This window comes from Grammomys surdaster, unplaced genomic scaffold (assembly GCF_004785775.1).
Source record: "Grammomys surdaster isolate TR1022 unplaced genomic scaffold, NIH_TR_1.0 125979, whole genome shotgun sequence".
Lineage (NCBI taxonomy): Eukaryota > Metazoa > Chordata > Mammalia > Rodentia > Muridae > Grammomys > Grammomys surdaster.
This window is the reverse complement of record NW_021620795.1, coordinates 2,221,740-2,242,147: the sequence shown is the minus strand read 5'-3', so window position 1 is coordinate 2,242,147 and position 20,408 is coordinate 2,221,740. Positions and strand designations below refer to the sequence as shown.

Genomic DNA, 20,408 nt, shown 5'->3' with positions numbered 1-20,408 from the left:
GAGGGAGAGGGAGGGAGGGAGGGAGGGAGGGAGGAAGGAAGGAAGGAAGAAGGAAGGGAAAGGAAGGGAAAGAAAAAGAAAGGAAAGGAACCTAGAAAGTGTCTGTTGTTGAGAAGGGAAAACAGAGAATGGTCTATTCCCCTTACATAGCCAAGAGCTATGTATGAACATAGGTATTCACCCCAACACCACTGGTTTCAAATAGGAGTTTCATCTAATTAAGTGACCATCTCCCCCCAAGGGCCATTTCTAGCTGCCCTTCTACCCTGAGACATCCAAGAGGTTCTGCTTTGGTTATAGGCCAGGCCATGGCTGAGGAAGGCTTTGGAAGAAAACCTCAGTTTACCAGACCTGCCCTGCCCCCTGGTGACCACACATCCACAGACACTGTGTGTCAGGTTAAATGTCCAGAATCACTTACATTCAAACCTCAAAACAGCCTTGCTTGGCTTCCCAGATAACGAAACTAAAGCCTAAACAGGGCAAGTCACCTACCTAGAGTCAGAAAGCTGCCAGCAGATTGAGCTCTGAGCTCAGCCAGCCAAAGCCTTAATCACAACACTCCCAATGCTAATAGCAAAACCTCATCACTCACTTGCAATTTCACCCAGTGTAGAGGATATTTATGTGCCTTGACCCTCAGGAGTTAAAACTAAAGGCAGAACCTGCCTTCACTTGCGTTCAAGGCTAGGCATGCCCCTACCTTCCTAGACTCCAAGTTCCTCTTGGCCCGGGCTCAGTTTGGCTGGATGCCATTATCTAGCCACTTCCTGGCATATGGCACAACAGTGGGAAAGATGGCACTCGGCCATCTCATCCTAGAGTACTGCTAATCCTTCTAAGACCTGCACAGCTTAGGGACCAACTTACCTGGGGTAACAGGCAATAGAGAACCGAGACACAGAGGTTAAGAGCACTCGTTGATCTTCCAGAGGTCCTGAGTTCAATTCCTAGCAACTACATGATGGCTCACAACTATCTGCAATGGAACCCGATGCCCTCTTCTGGTGTGTCTAATGACAGCCTCAATGTATTCACAAAATAAATAAATAAATCTTTAAAAAGAAAAAAGAAAAAGCTGGGATCAGGTAGACTGAGCACTCAGGAAAACATAAAAGTGTTTATTATACATGTGAATCTGGGAGGCAGGTTTATTGAGTACAGCAGGAGCTGGTATACCATGTAGATCTGAATAAAAAGGTTTGGCCAATCTCTGTAGGAGAGTCTCTCTCTGCAGGGGTGCTGTCTCAGGTCGTAAACAACCCGGGAAGAAGCTTCCAGCAGCATTTCTGCACAGTCAGCATCCCACACAAACCAAGGGAAGGCTTTGCCAGGCCATTGTATCCATGACAACACAAACATTACCTCAGGGCCTCATCCACTCCTTACACACTCATTCACAGCTTTCTCTGATCCCCACAAACCCCTGCTTTTGTGAATGTCTGGGGTTGACGATGGCTATTTGACCACTGGAACCCTCACGGCAGAAGTCCAGAAACGTGTCTACCCAGGCAAAAAGATGAGCAAGAGAACAAGATTTATTCCTAATATCCACATTCAGTTAAGAACAGTCACTCCAATTACTACCAAAGGTTCTTTCTGCCCTTTAATAATGAGAAACCTGTGACCTATGAACCGGATGTGATGGCGTCTCAATCCCTTGGTCCAGGGAACCAACACTGAGGACGATTGTTGGAGGCTCCTCTGGTGTCAGGTGGAGGTAACAACAGACACAAACACCTTCCAGAAATCACCTGCTGACTTCCTCTTCCTTCACTTCATTAGGAAGCTTTCTGCCTTTCTCAACCCAACTTCCTGTCTACATTTACCTGGCTGGCTAACCCTGAGCAGTAAGGTGGGCTCTGCCAATTTTTGACATTCCCAAGACCCCAAATTTTGACCATCTCCTTTTTAGGTAGTGGGCAGAGGCTTATAGCCTGTCTCCTTGCTACCGTCAGCCATTGCCCTCTTCTGGATACCTGGCACTTTCAGGTGCGCTTTACACTTTCAGGTGCAGGAGCTCAGTTGAAGTCACCAGCCCCCAAAGCAGGGGTTCGGGCCCATTCTATAGAATCTGGGGACCAGGGTTTCCTAATCACGGGGTCATAATACCTGCAGGCAGAGCTGGGAACTGACCCAGAAGTGATGAGCTCCAAAAAGTCACCCTGAAGAACAAGGTACAGATGCAAGCCCTCCTCCTTACCTTCTCAGTCTGAGGCAGACTCCTCAGCCATCAGCCAGGAGTGTAGGCTAGGAAGGAAACAGGACAGATGTTCTAAAGTAAGGAGCCACACACACAGGCTTACAAGAAAACACTTTATTTGATGTAGAAAACTCTAAAGTACAAAAGCATCTTACAAATGTCAGCCATGACTTACTATCATCTATTTACAGAGTTTGTACAGTCAAATATACCACAATACACCACCAATATTGCCAATGTAAAAATATGGCACAGTGCTACAGGCTGTCAGTGCTTACCATTCCATCAAAAATCCCAGAAAAGGACAAACTTAGAGACAAAACAGAACAACGGCATCAGTCCTCACTGTGCCTGCGGGGCCCCCCTCCTTAACATGGGAGTTTCCACAGTAAAAAATACTTTTGTTTTTAAACAGATCAGGAAAACAGAAGCTACTCTCAAAATGACCACTTTGAGTTTATACAGAGGTTTTTGCTGCTGTCCAAACTTGACATGCTTCTTTGACAGAAAGATGGATTTAAAAAAAAAAATAACAGATGAACACATCGAATATAATCTAATGGTAGCCACACAGGGCCGCTGCTCCTCCTCTTCCTACCAGAGTCCCTGTGATATAAACATTAGCTATCCAGTCAGGATGATTGCTTCTGTCTGGCTCTTGACTGTATCGGAACACTATGCCTGCTCAGCTGAGAGCTAAAGCCCTGGAGACGGAGGGCGAGGCCCCGCAGGTATCTGTGCTCCCAGGTGAGTATCAAGGGTGAACCAAGGGGCAGGAAAGAAGACAACTGGCCAAAATTCTCCAGAGGCCCTCCGAGGCATTCAAAGGTGTTTGGAAATTAGTCCCTGTTGCTGGTGGCAAGTGGGAAAGAGGCACTTGGCAACCTCTGGCCTCACCTTGCCAGAGGTTCTGGTGAAGTGTGAGCCATTTAAACAAGAATACGATTCACAAAATAAAGATCAAGTCTAGAGAGAGGTAAAAACTGGAACCCCAGGTTGGAGTGTGGGGTAGCTGCCACTCAGAAGGTAGGCGCTGGCGGCAAGGAGTGTCTTCAGACTAAGAAGACACTGAACACGACAGGAATAAGCACCGGCTGTTCGCCTGTGGAGAGAATAAACCACAAGAGCAAGGACTACCACCAAGAGGACAAGTGGAGTTCTGAATGAGGGAACGCGGTATAACATTTTTTTAAGTGCCACGATATTTTTATGTGGTGAGAGAGCAGCAGGCCCGCATAGATCTCCCTGTAATCCTAACTGGAGCACGGCTGTCAGGCGGCTCCCACGTGAACAAGGCATGGGTGTCACTCGGATAACAAAACTGAGTGTGAGGCCGAGAAGCAGGAGAACGGTGGAAATCATTAAGCCCCCAGAACACTAGAGCTGTAAAAGACCTTAAGTGGGTGGGATTATTTACTACTGGGGGAAAAAAAACACCAGGGGATGACCTCACTGCGGTTTTCAATGCTGGGAAGGTGACCAGCTGTTCTTTCTCCTCTACGCTGTAGACAAAAGAAAGCTGGTTTGAATTTCTGCAAGGAAGACATACAAAGGACCATCTGATCAGCAGGGAGGTTACAGAATCCCTCCGCTGAAGCCAGCATCTCAGCCACAGCCGTGTGTCTGGAACAACTCAAGTGCAGCCTGTCTCGGGAGCGGAGGGAGCGTGCTGGGTGAGCTCAGCCTTCCCCCCATGTTCTAAAACCAGAACCAAACCAACCTCTAACAGCTAGCTAGTTCTTTGGCCAACTTTCCCCCTTGAGTCTGGAAAGGTGGTGATGTGACAAGAGTGGCAAAACAACATGGGGACACCTGCCATCTCAACAACAGAAAAGCATTTCTCCACCTCTTACAGCATTCCTCCAGAAGAGCCAGTCCCAGACTGCAGAGAAAGGAAGATGGCGAAGCCCAGTGTGAGGGCACTCTGAGGGAGCCTTTGCTGGAGTCCCCAAATAAATTCTCCTAATAACACCTTGGCATGAGCTCAGAACTCTACCACACACATAAAAACATGACGACAATTAGAACTAAACTATAAATAAGGCCCTAAAGTTAGGGGTTTTAAATGCAACTGTTACCTGCTTTTTAATATAGGACAATAGATCTGACTTTGAAATTAACAGCAGTAGGATGATGGTGGTGGCAGCAGAGGCAGTGCACACCTTTAATCCCACACTTGGGAGGCAGAGGCAGGTGTGTCTCAGAGTTTGAGGCCAGCTAGGGGTACACAGAGAAACCCTGTCTCAAAAAAACACCACCACCAACAACAAAAACCAGCTGACCTGCCTTTCTCTCAAGATATTATGAAATATAAAAGACACTATCAAAATGTTTAAAATGTATTCAGAATCATATTGAGGCTGTGGGTCATGGTGCACACCAGAGAGAGAAGTATCAGGAGTTCAAGGCTAGCAAGGGCTACAGGAGATCCTGTCAGAAGAAGCAAAATTAATCAGGAGGACATCAAGTTTGTCTGAAGGATAGGGCTAGCACAGCTTTTCCCGGGGCCCCACACACATGAATTACTGTGAGTGGTTTTCATTTCACATCTTACAAAGAAGAATTCACAACCTGGCAGCCACTGGGCAAAATTAGATCTATCTACATGTTCTGTTGGTCCTGGGTTCACCTTCGTAGTTTCCAAAGTTTAACTGGTGATGTTTAGCTTATTTTTTTTATTGTATGTGATTTTGGTGTTGCACACTCGTGCACACACACATGCAGATACACAAATGTGTGTGCATGTGCACACACACACACACAATCTGTGAGCATCACAGCCAGCATGAGGAAGACAAAGAACACAACTTTTAGGACAGGGTTACTTCACTCCTCCCACTGTGGGTTCCAGGGACTAAACTTATATCGTCTGGGTTTGCTTCAGAAGCGCTTTTACTCGCTGAGCTGTCTTGCTAGCACTAGACATTAACAGCTTCAAAATGAGACATTCTCAGCTTTTCTTGAAAACCAGGAAGTCCAGGAAATACTGCATGGAGACATTCATCTGGAATGTTCTCTACTCCTGAAGGCTGGACAAGGGTGCTTTGGTTTGCTCCAGTCGCTGCCATGCCCTGTTGTCTCTCTTTAAGGCGCTATGTTACTGTTTCCCTTATGCCTGGGTATACTAGTGCCCCAGAAAACACAAACTTTGCCCATTACCAGCAGCCATCCCCAACAACGGAAGATAGAAAACTTCACGTTGGCACTGCCTCTTCCCAATAACGGCAGGCAGAATGTTCTCTCATGTTGAGGTAGCTAGGGACTTCCTATTTCCCTTTCTTACTGAAGCAAGGGTGTTACATTTCACCACCAGGAATAAAACAGCTCCCCTATTTCTTCTGAAAAGCTCCTGTGACCCTGCAATCCCACACTTTTGGGGGAGCAGTTTCCTATTTAGTTACTTACATAAAAGTCAGAGGACCTGCTACTAAAGGTTGTCAAGAAAATTAGCAATATGTACCACTATGTCACGGTAAGTCTGGGCTTCAAGGGCAGGTGAACTTGTTTCTGACTCATCTCTAAGCCAGTCAGATGCATCAGAACTGCCTGTGGGACATGCATAAACACAGGTCAACAACTGTCTTGGCTTCCTGGTGCCCTGGCCTCCCCGCCAGCCCCAGGGTCTCACCCTCAGCTTCCCTTCCAGTGGATATGGTCTACTTCCCCACAAACCATTCACTCAGCCCCAACCTCTTGTTTCCCTACAGCATCAAAAAGTCTGTGCCTTGTCAGATCCTTCCTCTATTCCACGGGGCAATTCGGAGTCAAAGACTGCAGCTCTGTTCAGAACTGGCACCTTGCCTTAATCTGCAAGGCAATTCTCATTCCTGGCTCAATGATGAGGTGTATGGGAAAGGGGCTGGCTAATAATATGGCTCCCCCCACTATCTGCTCACTCTGGGTTAAGCAACCTTACTGTTGTTTTGTTGCCTGGCATGTTAGAATCTGGCTTTTTTTGATCAGAAACACTTGTATGTCAAAATAAAAGCATCTAATTGCTAAATACAAACAAAGCCATCACCTGACCCTGACTTTTTCAGACTAGCAAGCTAGATGGCTCACATGGCTTCCCTCCAGTCTCCTCATCTGAATTCATGCAGTAAGCTCTCTGCCTGGGCCTGGGATCCAGCTAATGCTAAGCCTTAAGCCCAAGGCCCCATGCTGCTCCTGGGCATCTCAGGGACCCTACATTCCATATGCAAAGCTGAATATCTATCCTAAATGTGGTTTCTAATGGCTCTTTGGGGGGCATAAAATATTTCTTGGCCTCAATTTAAAAAGAGAAAAAAAATTCTCTGATGATGTTCCCAGGGAACGGTCATACATTAGCGATTTAGGCCCACCAATCTCCCTCACAGAATGAATGCCAAGACTGAGCTTGGAGGTGGGAGCTCTGTCTGCTCAGTCTGGATTCCACAGAGATAATATGGTGCAAACTCCTCTGCTGGGATGCCTGGTTTTACGGTGAAACCAGCACACAGCTTGCCCAGAGCAGCTGCTCTGTGCTCTGCCAGAGAACACAGGAGCACGTTCTCCTGAGAAGCTGGCAGCTGCCTGTGCGGAGCAGGGAGGAGGACATTTTCATCCAAAATACACACAAACCTCTTCTTCTCCGCAGGAACTGAGGGCTCCCTTCTCTCCCCACTGAAACGGTGCCTAGAAGGAAAATCCCTGGCTCATCTCACCTCCACACCTGACCTTGAGATCTTTCTCAGCAACCCCCTTAATGTTGGTCCAATCTGGTGGAGGAATGGGAAAAATCAATAGTTCCTGACAGAATGCTGAAAAGATAGGCTGCCAAAACCCAACAGCACCCATGATAACAGTGGAGAAGGATGATTTCACCAAATGCACCAGGGCGAGGGATGGGGATTCCACAGAGGAGACGGACACATCATTATATACATCTAATTAACATACAGGATGTGAAGAGATGTTTTACCTTTGGAAACAGAATTTCTGTACAAGACTCATTCATAAAAATAGAACATTTACTCTTGTAACAATCCCCTCCTTTCTGCCTTCTGAAAAGGAGGTTTGTCACTTGTCGAAACCAGTAGACTAACTGGCCACTGTCTCCCGTACACGGTCGTGTATTAGTGGACTCTGACCTCTAACATTCAAGACACAGCACCAGCTGAAATACAAACCACAAATTCAAATAATGTTGCTGCCCAGCTGGGTTAATGGACAGCAGTCCTCCATGTCCAGCCGTCAGCACCCGAGCTACAGGGCAGTAAATGCGGCCCAGGGAAGCTAAACAGACGGCCGTGGCTCCCACAGGATGCTACTTCAATGCAGGGAAAAGGCTCAGGTTCTGACATCTGTACATTAGTCAACCCATTTCACGTGGAACAGTCAAGACAGTCAGTCTGCTCCATAGACTCCCCAACAATAGAGAGAGTTGTTTTACAAAAAGTTACCGGATGATATTTAGTCATTGTCTGGACCTTGGACTCAAAGTTTATGTAACACTCAGGACAGTGTAAGTTCCACATCAAAATGGATGGAAACATCACTTGCAGCACAGCCTGGGTCCTAACAGTACTTGATGTGTGTAGCTGTAAAAGCCCTAGAGGGCTTTTCCACAAAGCATTTTGAGTTTAAGTAGCCAGAGTTCAAGTAAAGCCAGAGCAGGCTGTGTGGGTGCTTTCCTATTTCTCTTTACCTGTTTCCACTCTACCCAACCAGAATAGGCTTTGATCCAAGGATTGGCCTCACGGGGACAGCTGCAGTCAGATCTCATGGACATGCCTTTCAGGGTTCCATATGCTTTTGGGAAATTGGAGACTTTGCTAAGTATCCGTTAGAAGGCTGGGGCAGAACGGATGAGTGCTAGCCAGAATTTCATTCCAGATATCCTCATGTGAGCCCTCAGCTCCAAGTAGGCTGCACAACCACAGAGGTGAGCTGGGGAGGCAGAGAGAACAGCAGCTAAAGTGGCGATGCTTAGATTCTTTGTATCCTTAAGAAGGGGCAACCGCTTGGAGTTCATCAGTGTAGCTATGGCAACCATGTTCGCCTTTGGATATCCCAGAGGCAAGGAGCTTGGAAGGGAGAGCAGGGGGATCCTCCTCACCTAAGGAGAGAAGAAAGGACAGAGCCACGATCAGAATACGTCACTGATCCAGATCGCCAGTGCCACAACATGGCTGGAATTCGCTCTTGCGTGTTGTACAAATGAGGCAGGCACCAGAACCAGCTCAGAATAACACTCTCATCCTCATAACAGGATTTAGTCCCCTTAACAGAGGAAGAAAGATCCCTCCTTTAGAGCCAAAGTTTTACATATGTGACTCCAAGAAATTATAGGTGTAGTGGATTCCTGAGGCTCTCTGGGGAAGAGCCCTCCTTCCTGGAACACTGTGTAAAGCTAGCACTGAGAAGAATACAGTGTTCGTGAACATCAGGTTCGGTAGACATCTGGGCTTTAACGGCAGTGGAAGGATAAAGGCAGCAAACACCTCAGCTCCCAGTGAGGACACAATCCCACAGACCCTTGCCCAGTGCATGCATTTAGTACTCCAATCTTTTCCGAATTAGGAGACTGCCCACAAGCTGACAACCGGAGGTTAACCTGTGGGAACAGGGTAACACGGTGGGAGGGGATGTACTCCCACAAAGTATCCTTCGATCTGCATGTGCCTGCACATGCCACACCCAGCCCTCATTCCCGTGTGTGTGTGTGTGTGTGTGTGTGTGTGTGTGTGTGCACACAGAAAATAAACTTAGTTTTTAAAAAATTGTCTCAAAAAAACAAACAAAACAGCAACAACAACCCAATAGATGATAGACAGATGATAAGACAGACAGACAGTCAGGCAGACAGACAGACAGACAGACAGACAGACAGACAGACAGACAGACAGACAAAATAAGGGCCCAGTCCTAATGCATCTTACCTAGGGCAGAGGAGGAAGATACACTCTCAGTCAGGGAAGATGTCTCTATCTGATCAGGGGAGAGTCCTTCCATCAGAGGCAGAGACAGCTCTGATGAGGGCACAGAGGAATCATATATGCCTGAGTCCCGTGGCATATCTGAGGGACTACCAGCTTTCAGTGCATGCAATAGGGGCTGCAAGGCAGGGCCACTATCACAAGTGGGCTGGGCCTCAGTGTCTTGGTCCAGGCCTGTATGCTGATTCTCCAGGTATGAGTAAGAGTCAGCTGGCCCAGTGGCCCCAAGTAGAGAAGCCTCAACTTTTAGAGAGAAGTCACTTTCTGGCCCTGGTTTGCTTATGACATCATTTAAAACCAACCCTGAGTCAAATTTCTCCAGGACTGGCTCCTGGTAGCGCACAGGGGGACGTTGGAAGGGTAAAAACTGCTTCTCGAACCAGTCAGGTTCCTCATCAATAAACTGGTGCATGTTGCAAATGGCAACATACAGGGAGCGGCCAGATTTGCTCCGGAAGTAGTTCCTTCTGCTGCTGTGTGCTGGGTGCTGGCCCGGCTCCTCCTGCTCTCCTGAGTGTAGATGGGAACAGAGCTCAGGAAGGTTGTCCATGAGCTTGTATTTGGTGCTCAGGTCCAGGGTACAGGGGACATCCCCTTCACAGGAATAATCAAAGTAGACAGCAATGAACTTGCTCAGTGCCGCAGAGGAGCTCTGCTTGGCCTGACGGAGCTTCTCGGCAATGGCTGCCACGGCCACTAGGAAGAGCTCTCCTTGCCCTGCACTGAGACTGCCTCCTTTGTGTCTGTAGTTCTTCTTATCGACAAAGTACTTCATGCCTTTGGAGCACACGACAATGATGAACTGGGACTCGTGGATCTTCTGAATGACCCATTCTCTCTGCCCCTCTCTGCAGAGGCTGAAATCTTCCCACAGGTCCAGAGCCACCTGGAAAAAGCACCACAGGTCAGTCACCTCGGTATTCATTTATACCAACCAATGCCTAGAAAGAAAAAACAAACTGGAACAAGAACAATGAAGTCCAAGAATCTGCCCTTCAGCCATTATTAGCAGGGATACGTACAGGCTTTGGGATACTGGTGTGTGTATGCGCAAATGTGCGCACACACATACACATACACACACACACACACACACACACACACACACACACACACACACACACGCTCTGTAGTCAACACCACATCCACACACCAGACTTCCTGAAAGTGGTTGCTATCCATGACATCATTTTGATAACACATAAAGTCATGACCACTGCTGCCCTACAGTTGAGAAGCCAGGAGCCAGGATTTTCAGCAGCTTGTCTGAGACAGCTTGAAGATGTCATACGATATGATGGGAAGGAACTGTGAGTGGTCTGTGTGATGAGAATGACTATCAGATGCAAGGAGCAGAAAGATACTGGACACAGGCTAAATGGCTCTGAGGAGAGAAAGTGGATAGTGACCCCATATTGTACTGGGATATGGAGCTTAGGCCTGCTGCCAGAGCCATCTACAATGACAGGTGAGTCACATTCAGAATGTGACTAAGAAAGAGGACCTCTGTGACCGTGTTCATAGACCCAGGGTTAGCCCACTGTTCTGCAGCTACAGTATAGGTTTCCTGGTTAACCCTGTCTGGGCTGCACCTTTCTCTTGGTTCCATGAGATCTACAATGTCAGAGCTCTACAAGGCCTGTGAACCACAGGGTCTGGGGATAAGAGGGTCAAGAGAGTAGTGGGATCGCTGATAAAACAAAGAAATCCAAGTATGCCTGATGCCCTCAAAGGATTTTTACACTTTCAAACTGCTTTCATCTGATACTGTAAGCAGCATCCCTTGGCAACTGTATTGGTACCATTTCTCCTGTAGCTCAAAAAATAATCCCTAACAGCTAAACAGAGATTATACAGCAGAGGGCTACTCTGGAAGGATTGAATCCTCCTGTTCTAAAATGGTACCCAAGAGAAGAAAGCCCCAACACCTATCCATCTGCTGAAAAGAATACTAACTCATATTTTAATCCATGGTAATATTATTGTCAGGGATTGGTTCTAATGCTTTGATTTAATTGGGAACCTGTCCAAACACTGAAGGTTCATGTCCCCAGTTGGTTTTTGATCGATAAATAAAGATGCCAGCAGCCAATGGCTGGGTAAGGGGGTGGGGCGGGACCTCAGATTTGCTTGGGCTAGGATGAGGAAGAGAGGAAGAGAGAGGAAAATTGTCAGGTTTTGGAGGGAGACGGATCAGACTTAGAGCTGCAGAAGGAACATCATCTGAAATATAGGTGAGAAGGTGGACCCCAAAAAGACTGCCCAGAGTACCGTGGGCAGCAAAGACTAGGGGGCCACCCAGGAGGAACAGGTAGATCAGAGATGTAGAGAGTGTTGAGTCAGGAGTACAGGAGGGAAATCTATGACAGTCAAGCAGAGGAGTAGAACTGCCCAGCTTTTGAGTGGCCAAGTCACTTCAAAAATAAGCTAATGTGTGTCTCTTTCATTCCTGGATCCAAAGAGTTTCTGGGTGGGTGGCTGAGGTGCACACTCTTCCAGGAACACAACGCAGCTTAACTAAAAACTCCATGCTACACATTCAAGCTAACTGCGTAGTTTGGTTTTTTTTTTTTTTTTCCCAAGGGGTGATACTTTATTTTTTATTTTTTTTCCCCCAGGGGAGTGTTCAGATATTTTTTTTTAATTTTTTTTTTGAACATGAGATGCTTTTTTATAGCATGTTTTACAAGGGGAGGGGGTAAGAGGGGCCAGGTGGTGGAAAAGTACAGAATCTTCTTGGCCTCTGCCTTGAAACATGTCATGGTCTATACGGTACACTGCCTTGAATTATGATCTACCTGCTATTCTTCAGAAGATATGGTACACTGCTTTGAGTCTATCTGCAGTTGCCGCTAACTGCGTAGTTTGAAATATGTAGCGCCTAGGTTTCTGTATCACACAAAAATAGTGTCTACTAATCTTTTGACCCGTGTAGTTTGTTAAACATATGTGGAATGTTCTACAAATCTATAAATAAAAACCACCACAAAAAAAACCCACAAAAAACTCTATACTAGTTGATTTCATCTTAATAAATGAAACATAAGTATATTTAAGAATATTCCTATCTCTGAGTAAGCAATTCCATTGTGAGGAGTTTATCCTTGAGAAATAATCAGAAATGGGCCAGCCCAGAACAGAGAAGCTTTATAAGCTACACAGAGTAAGTCTGTACTATAGATGATATAGCTATTTCAAACATAAACCATGTGCAGCTTCATCTAAGTACAAAAGAACAGGGCACAGATACACCACCTCTGTCTGTGCTGTCTGAACTGCATGGCGCCACTGGATACAGTTGTAGTCTGCAGTGTTTCTCAGCAGCTGTTCATCTGCTAAACTCAAGGCTTTCCCAACAGGATGCAATCCCACCAGCTTTTAAATACATCTTATTAACACCAGAGGGCAGCATCACCAAAGAAATGGACCAAATGGACTAAAAAATAAGGTAACTTGCATTTGTAACAAACAGTATGCCTTCAACTATAGCTTAATTTTTAGACTCCGCTCTAAAAATTAAGTGTCACCAGGCAGTGGTGGCGTGCGTCTTTAATCCCAGCACTTGGGAGGCAGAGACAGAAGGATTTCTGAGTTCTAGACCAGCTTGGTCTACAGAGTGAGTTCCAGGACAGCCAGGGCTACACACAGAAATGCTGTCTTGAAAAACAAAAAACAAAACAAACAAAAACAAAAACAAAAAAAATTAAAAATTAAAAAAAAATTAAGGGTCATTGTTTATGCAAAAGCTACATGATGATAGTTAACTCAAGAAGACCTAAGAAAGTCGGACACACGGGCACACACCTTTAATCCCAGCACTTGGGAGGCAGTGGATCTCTATGGATTTGAGGCCAGCCTGAATTTCAGGATAGCTAGAGAGCTACAGAGTGAGAAAACAAGAGGAGGAGGAGCAGGAGGAGAGAGAGGAGGAGGAGAAAGAGGAGGAAGAGGAGGAGGAGGAAGAGGAAGAGGAGGAGGAAGAAGAGGAGGAGGAGGAGGAAGAGGAAGAAGAAGAGGAGGGGGAAAGAAAGAAGGGAAGGAGAAGGATGAAGAAGAGGAGGAGGGGGAGGAGGAGAAGTTAAGAAACCAGCATGGACATTCAAACATTCTGTAAATTCTGGAGCCCTCTCCTACTTCCTAGTTCTCTCTAGCCTTCTCACTGGTTTCTATGACTTCATACCAATCAACCTCATCCCTCTGTTACACGTTCCTCCCGGTCCCCAAGATCCCTTCCAGGGGTGGTCCCATCCTCCATTCCCAATCCCAGCAAACCTCCTTTAGGGAATTGCCTAAACTCCTAAAAGCTGTCTTCATTTGTGTTCTCTTCCTGATGCCCCACTGAGGCTTGACCCTGTAGGCACTCCCTGTGATGTCACATGACAGTCTCACACTCTGGTCACACGCTCACATCAGGGCACTCACAAAACATCCTACTGTGTGGGTGCCACTCAAAGGTTTCAAGCATGAGTGTGTCAGGTGAAACCTCTACTGCTGCTGATAGACAGGACAAACTAAGACTGACTTTGGTTTGGAAAGTAAGGTACTAGGCAAAAGTAGGTTCCGAGAAGAGTAATGGAGAGATGGCACTGAAGAGAAATATGGAACATACATCCTGCCCAGGGTAAGAGAAGAAATTAGATTCTGTACCTCACAGCCACAGAAATCCTGCAGGAAGTAGGCGAAACACTGGACCACGTTCATGTGATTCTGGCCATCTTTACTGGAGTAGCAGAGGAAGACCTTGGGCCGAGGCCGGAGTCTGTCTCTGGGGAGAACCGCAGCATATGTGGAGGACTCGGGGCTTTCTTCATCTAAATGTGAATATATATTTTCTAAATTGGGAAAGAAGATAAGGTTGACACCTAGAAACAAAGCTTTGTCTTTTTCCATATGACCCAGGGCTCAGTTTCTCACACATGAAATCCCAGTACTTGGGAGGTGGATGCAGAAAGGTCAGAAGTTTGTGGTCATCTTCAACTACTTGGCAGGTTGGAGGCCAGTCTGAGCTACTTGAGATCCAAGTCTCAGAAGTAAATTTACCAAAAGGAGAAGCTGACATCTCCTTCTAGGGAGTCTCGGGTTTTGGACTGCATAAGCCTCAAACTGCATGGTTTCGGTAGTGGTGTATCAGAAATTTAATCTGAAACTGCCCTTGGACATGCCAAGAAATGGAGGAGCAGCCCCTTTGGTCAGTGAAGGACCCAGTGATGGCTCTGGCAACCAGATAAACTAAACATTAGCTGGGGAAAGAAGAATAATTTTTTAAAGGATAATTTACAAAGGTAAAGTAAACCAAAACAACAACAACAAAAATGACTTTTTACCATTATTTTTTTGTTTTGTTTTGACAAAGGGCCTCACTGCCATGGATTAGAGGGAGGAGGAAAGCGGGCGGAGAAATACCTTGTTGTTTCTTTCTGCACATAACCGTGAACAGCGTTGCGAACGCGGATATGACAACCAGAGGCACGGTGATGGCCACAGCTCTGATGGGTCCCGCCCAGGGAGACTGCACTGGGGGGTTTCAAAGAGAAAGCTTTTTTAAACTCAAGCAGCAGAACAGGTTCAGAAGAGGGGGAAAAAAAGCTTTTCCTACTTTCGTTTTTTAAAACATAAGCTGACTAGTAGGTTCCAGGGTCCCCAACCACCATGCTCTAGCTCCGCTGTCAAGATTATAAGCCGCCATTACTATAAAAGGGGTCAACAGTTTCTTTATAAAGTGCTGTAGAAAATAATCTAATAGCTCTGAATATGCTGGGAACTCTGCGAAGGGAAGCCCCTCCCTGTACTTGTCTTCTGAGGACAGTTGCCTAGTCTAGGTGGTAGATGCCATGCGGGCTTTGACCCTCCAGGCATCAACAACATCACAGAAACGTCCTTGATGAATAATCGTTTAAAGAGGTGGGGTGACTGGTGTTTTGTAAGCCATGAATTATGGAGCACAGAAAATGCTAGAAGCCTGCTCTGAGGGTGTGACGTCAAATCCAAGCTCAAGAGCTTTACCTGGCTTCACCACATATTGCGCCGCTTTCCTGGTGGTGTTGCTGTCGTCTACCAGCTACAAAACAGAGAGCCTGTGTTAATATTTTGAAAGTGATAGCACGTCGCCTATACATTCTATCTACGAGGGAAGTAGAACACTGGTGATGTCATTCATCTTTCTGTCCCCAGACAGTGGGTGTGGGAGCCAAAGAGAGGATAATGGTGATGGTTTAACATTTTATTTTTTTATTTTTATTTCCAGGTCATGACTGAGCTTGTTATAAACGCACGTTTGTTTTTGCTTTTTTTTGTTTTGGTTGGGTCACAGGGCATAGGCCGTGCTGTACAGAGCTGGTATAGGCATGGGGCTGAACGCCACAGAGACAGACAGACACAGAGGGCTACTCCAGCTCAAAGCTGACTCTTCATGTGAGAGATGGCTTTGAGTTCATGAACAGAACCAAGATTTCGACGTGATCATCACCGACTCCTCAGACCCCATGGGCCTGCTGAGAGCCCATGGAGTCTTATTACCAGTTCATGAAGACAGCCCTCAAGGAAGACCGCATCCTCTGCTGTCAGGGTGAGTGCCAGTGGCTGCACCTTGACCGTATCACCGTTTAACATTTTAAATCAACTTTTTTTTTTTTTTTTTTAAGTGGTTGGGGCTGGAAAGATAGCTCATTGGTTAAGAGCACTGGCTGTTTTTCCAGAGGTCCTGAGTTCAATTCCCAGTAACCACATGGTAGCTCACAACCATTTGTAATGGATCCAATGCCCTCTTCTGATATGTCTGAAGAGAGCTTCATGTACTCACATACACAAAATAAATAAATAAAATTTATTTTCTTAAGAAAATAAACTTCCTTAAGAAAAAAAATTTTCTTTAAAAAAGAAAAAGATGAGGTTGAGGAGATGGCTTCATGGATTCAAGTACTTGTTATGCAAGCTTGAAGACCTGAGTTCAAATCCCCAGGGTCTGCATAAAAGGAAAGACCATAGTGTGAGTATCTGTAATCCCAGGAGGTAGAGGCAGGAGACAGGAGCCTTCCAAACTTATCTTCAGCTCTATAGGACGGTTGAGACTAGCCTGGGCTACACCAGACTCAGTCTTGAAACCAATAAACCAAAGACTCAGAATTTCATGAGAGCTGCTCTCTGTAGAAGTAACAAGAGGGCAATCTATAGTTGTACATACCTCAATGACATAATCCCCTGGAGAAAGATTTTGGAGGAGGCAGCTGGTTGTCTCTGTATTCTGGTCCTACAAAAAGCAAACAGGAACTCAAAGGCCCATGTGGTAGAAGAGGTGTCGGGCCTCTTCATCTTGAAGTTGAAGGAGACCTGCTGCTGGTTTGAGCTCGCTTCCAGATGTGATGGGATCATCTGTCACATGTTACTTGAAGTTCATGGAATTAAAGGCTCAGGACTCTTGCCATAGCTTGTGCCTAGCTGGGAGTGCCTCGTCTTTATCATTTGAAAATAAAGAAATCAACCAGAATACCCCTTGTTTTAAAAAAGGGTGAGAGGAGGGGTTGCAGAGAGGGCGTGTCGATTAAGAGCTTACTGCTCTTGCAGAGGACCTTGGGTCAGGATCCTAGAATCGACATGACAGCTCACAACCACCTGCAGTGCTAATTCCAGGGGATCTGATACCGTATCCTCTTCTGGATTCTAGCAGGCACTCCATGCATATGATGCAGACGTAACACAGAGGCAAAACATTCATACACATAAAAAAATTATGTATAATCCTAAAATAAATAAAACTAGTTTAAAAACTTTTTTAAGAAAAACCAATTTTTTAATCTGTCTGTCTTCTATCTATCTATCTATCTATCTATCTATCTATCTATCTATCTAAGAAAGAACAGGGCCTATCATGGTAGTATACGCCTTTAACTCCATCACTCAGGAAGCAGAGGTAAGCCTGAGTTCAAGGGCAGCCTGAGTACATCACAGGTCCTGTGCTATCTTGTGAGTACAACCAAGGCTACATAGTGAGACCCCGTCTTGCACGAAAGAAGTGTGGAACTTTCATGTAGAACTTTGGCAGAGCATAGTTTATACAATAAAAACCAATACGAATCCGTTTACAGCTAGGAGGGATGAGTTGGGACTGGTCTGCATTCATCTGTCATCATTTAACTTGAGTAGATAGTCCAAGAAGTGCAGTGGTAAAGGGGAGGACTGCAGGAGAGCAAGGCTACGACAGGACCCGGCACACACAGGACAGAGAGAGAGCGTGCAGTGCCATGAGGCAGTCCCAAAACTTCCATAAAACCTTTCCCATTGCTCTGACCACACTCAGTTCACAACGTTCGTTTCCAGGTTTCTATTTAACCCTGACCTTTCATTTATACATACATACATACATACATACATACATACATACATACATACTAAAAAATAAAAAAAATCCAGGGCCATTGATTTGCTAGTAACTTGGCTCAAGGCCTGTTTTTTCTACTTCTTAGTTATATGATGACCTCCAAGAAGCCAGTGACCTCCCAGAGCCCTAGGTTCTCTACCTATAAAGGATGAATGGAAGGAAGTTGTTTGATGAGCAGTCAGGATCTGAAGAGCACAAAGTTCAGGGATTACCTGCCACACAGCACCTGGAGATGCTTAAAACAGAAGACAAACTACCAATATCTGTGCTTTTGATCCTCTAGCGATATACCACCCCAGAAGAGCTAAGGTGGAGATAACAGGGGACAAGGGACAGTGGTGAGTCAGCCAGAGACAGACCCAGTGACATTCTTAAACGACCACTGACTGCTGTAGCCCTACATTCACTCCTGCCACCCAGTGCCACCCAGTATCACTTTGAAATCACTTTTTTTTTTGCTCTTGACACACAGTCGCTCACCTGCCTGCAAGTCCTCCGCCTGAAGGGGCCTTCGTGCTTGAGCTTATAGTGAACATGGAAGCCACGGAAGGCGAAGTTCTGCGGTGCATGGTCGAAGGACACTTGCATGTCGGAACCGTGCTGGGTGATATTCAGGTTTCGAGGCTTCCAGACTGTGAGGAGGAAGGGCCTAGAGTAAGCACCCAAAGGTTGCCCCAACACCATTATAGGGTAACACTTTGAGACTAGACAGACAGCTGTACTTACAGGGCTTACAGGCCAAGTTGTCAGGTTGTAACAACAGGTCACAGGCTATTATGATTTAAAAAAAAAAAAAAGAGTATTTTTTAGTTTTAGGACAGTTTGATGTCTTTCCTTCTGTGACAACTGAACAAGATATACACTGGGTCTGATGTGCTGGAGAAGACACAAATTACATCAATTCAACCATAATTCTCATAATTATGTTGTATCTTAATAACCATTTAAAAGATAACAACATACAAATATTAAGGTGGTGTACTTCATACCACATAAGTGGAAGCTGTGTAAAGTCACCGGGCTTTTAAAGCTTGTCGACTATTGCAACAGTTTCAATGCTCTGAAGGCAAAGGAACTATTCATGTTTCCATCACACAGTGTGCACTATTGTGGATGTCTACATGCAGAGAGCTCTAGGGTGGGTCTGGTAACCACTGAGACATTGTTTCAAGCTTCACAGGCATTCTGATTTAAACTCTTCTTGTAGGCCCTACAGATAGTTACTAAGCAGTAGTCTGTTATCACTGAAAATTATATCTCAGAAGCAGGGCCTTTGAAACTATATTCCATCACAGTAACACTACAAGAGAGGCCAAGCAGTAGCCACACTACACTGCTAAGTCAAAGACTTCTAAAAGGGTCCATATATTGTCAAGAAAACCAAGGTGGCACCAAAGCCACAGTGCACTGACGTGGTGCATAAATACCTGTACTCCCAGTATACAGCCCATCGTGCATCTTATTCCAAAACACACGAATTCCAATAGGAAATTCTAATCCTAAATTACACTATTTTTTGGGCAGGATTTTTTCATAAACACATACTTTGGATCTTCTATGTGGCCATTATGCAGAAAGCAACAACAGATGGGACAACCACATGGTCCTGACCTAATGAATCTCATTTTAATTATAAGACTAAGACTTACAAAATAATTTTCAGCATAGAAAGCAACCTCATTAAGAATGACTAAAGGAAACATGGGTGCAAGATTGGGCTGAGACCAAATATTTCACAGAAGATGAGGAATACAGGAGTCCAGTTATAAGCAAAGAGGATCCCTAGAGGCTGCTGGCCATCCAAGACCAAGAACTCCAGATAAGAAATATAATCAGGAGGAAGTCATTGAAGGAAGGTCTCATGGTAACTGGCCACCATATTTAAAAGCTGCCAGTCAGGGTGACGAAAGAGAAACCACGTACAGAATAGACAAGAAAAGCAAACAACCGGAAGACCAGCATGGTTGGTAGCTGGTAGTATGGACTTCAGAGATTTTAGAGCTCAAACCCCAGCTTCCCACCAAGCCCTGTGCCCTCTCTGTGCATGTGCATGTGGAGCAGAGAGAGGGGACTTCTTCAAAGGGTTACTACAGAGATGGGCTGGACTCATATTTAGAAAGCATTTAGAATAGAGCCTGAATAAACGTTGTTAATTTTAGTAAAACTTTCCAGAAGTAAGTAAGTGGTCTCAGGTATGTCTTTTTTCAAATTATATTTGTTTTATCTTATGTGTGGGTGCATATGCGTGCCACAGCCGATATGCAGCAGTCAAAATGTCAGAGGACATCTTTGGGGAGTTGGGTCTCCCCTTTTCCCACATGGATACTGTAAATTGAACTCAAGTGGTCAGGCTTGCTGGCAAGTGGATCTCTGTGCACTGAACCACCCTGCTAGCCAAGGCTTTCACTCATCCCGCCCACACTCAGGACATTACGCCGTTTTACCTTCATAGTTTACCTCAAAATCAACTTAGACTTTTTATTCCTGGGCTGGTTTTTGGATGGTTTGTTTGAATCACCTCCTAACTTTTTGTAGAATGCTAGAGATCAGAGGGCCCTATGGAAGCTAGGCAAGTGCTCTACAACCAACCTACAAAAATCACACTAGCCAACAAACATCACAGATTTTTATACATTGATGTGTTAAGAGTGATCACAGTATCCTCAAAAAAACAAATGCTGGACTGGTGAAATAGCTTGCCAAGTCAAAGCATCTACCCCCAAGCCTGATGACCTGATGATCTGAATTCCATCCCCAGGCCCCACGTGGTAGAAGGAAAAGACCAACTTTCCCAATTAACCTCTGATCTCCACATCATAGTGCCTACACACACACACACACACACACACACACACACACACACACACACACA

At 45.5% G+C, this 20,408-nt stretch overlaps 1 protein-coding gene across 1 annotated transcript in view; it reads right to left on the bottom strand.

The window, feature by feature from the left end:
• Positions 1 to 2,302: 2,302 nt before the first annotated feature.
• Il17rd (interleukin 17 receptor D) overlaps positions 2,303 to 20,408 on the bottom strand; it is a 65,457-nt gene continuing 47,351 nt past the window's right edge. The window contains exons 6-13 of the mRNA XM_028754099.1: positions 18,263 to 18,307; positions 18,017 to 18,168; positions 16,343 to 16,408; positions 15,166 to 15,220; positions 14,566 to 14,676; positions 13,810 to 13,994; positions 9,106 to 10,048; positions 2,303 to 8,282 (exon numbers count right to left, since the gene is read on the bottom strand). Coding sequence (XP_028609932.1) covers positions 8,170 to 8,282; positions 9,106 to 10,048; positions 13,810 to 13,994; positions 14,566 to 14,676; positions 15,166 to 15,220; positions 16,343 to 16,408; positions 18,017 to 18,168; positions 18,263 to 18,307 — 1,670 coding nt within the window. The 3' untranslated portion in view covers positions 2,303 to 8,169. The remainder of the gene's footprint in view (positions 8,283 to 9,105; positions 10,049 to 13,809; positions 13,995 to 14,565; positions 14,677 to 15,165; positions 15,221 to 16,342; positions 16,409 to 18,016; positions 18,169 to 18,262; positions 18,308 to 20,408) is intronic.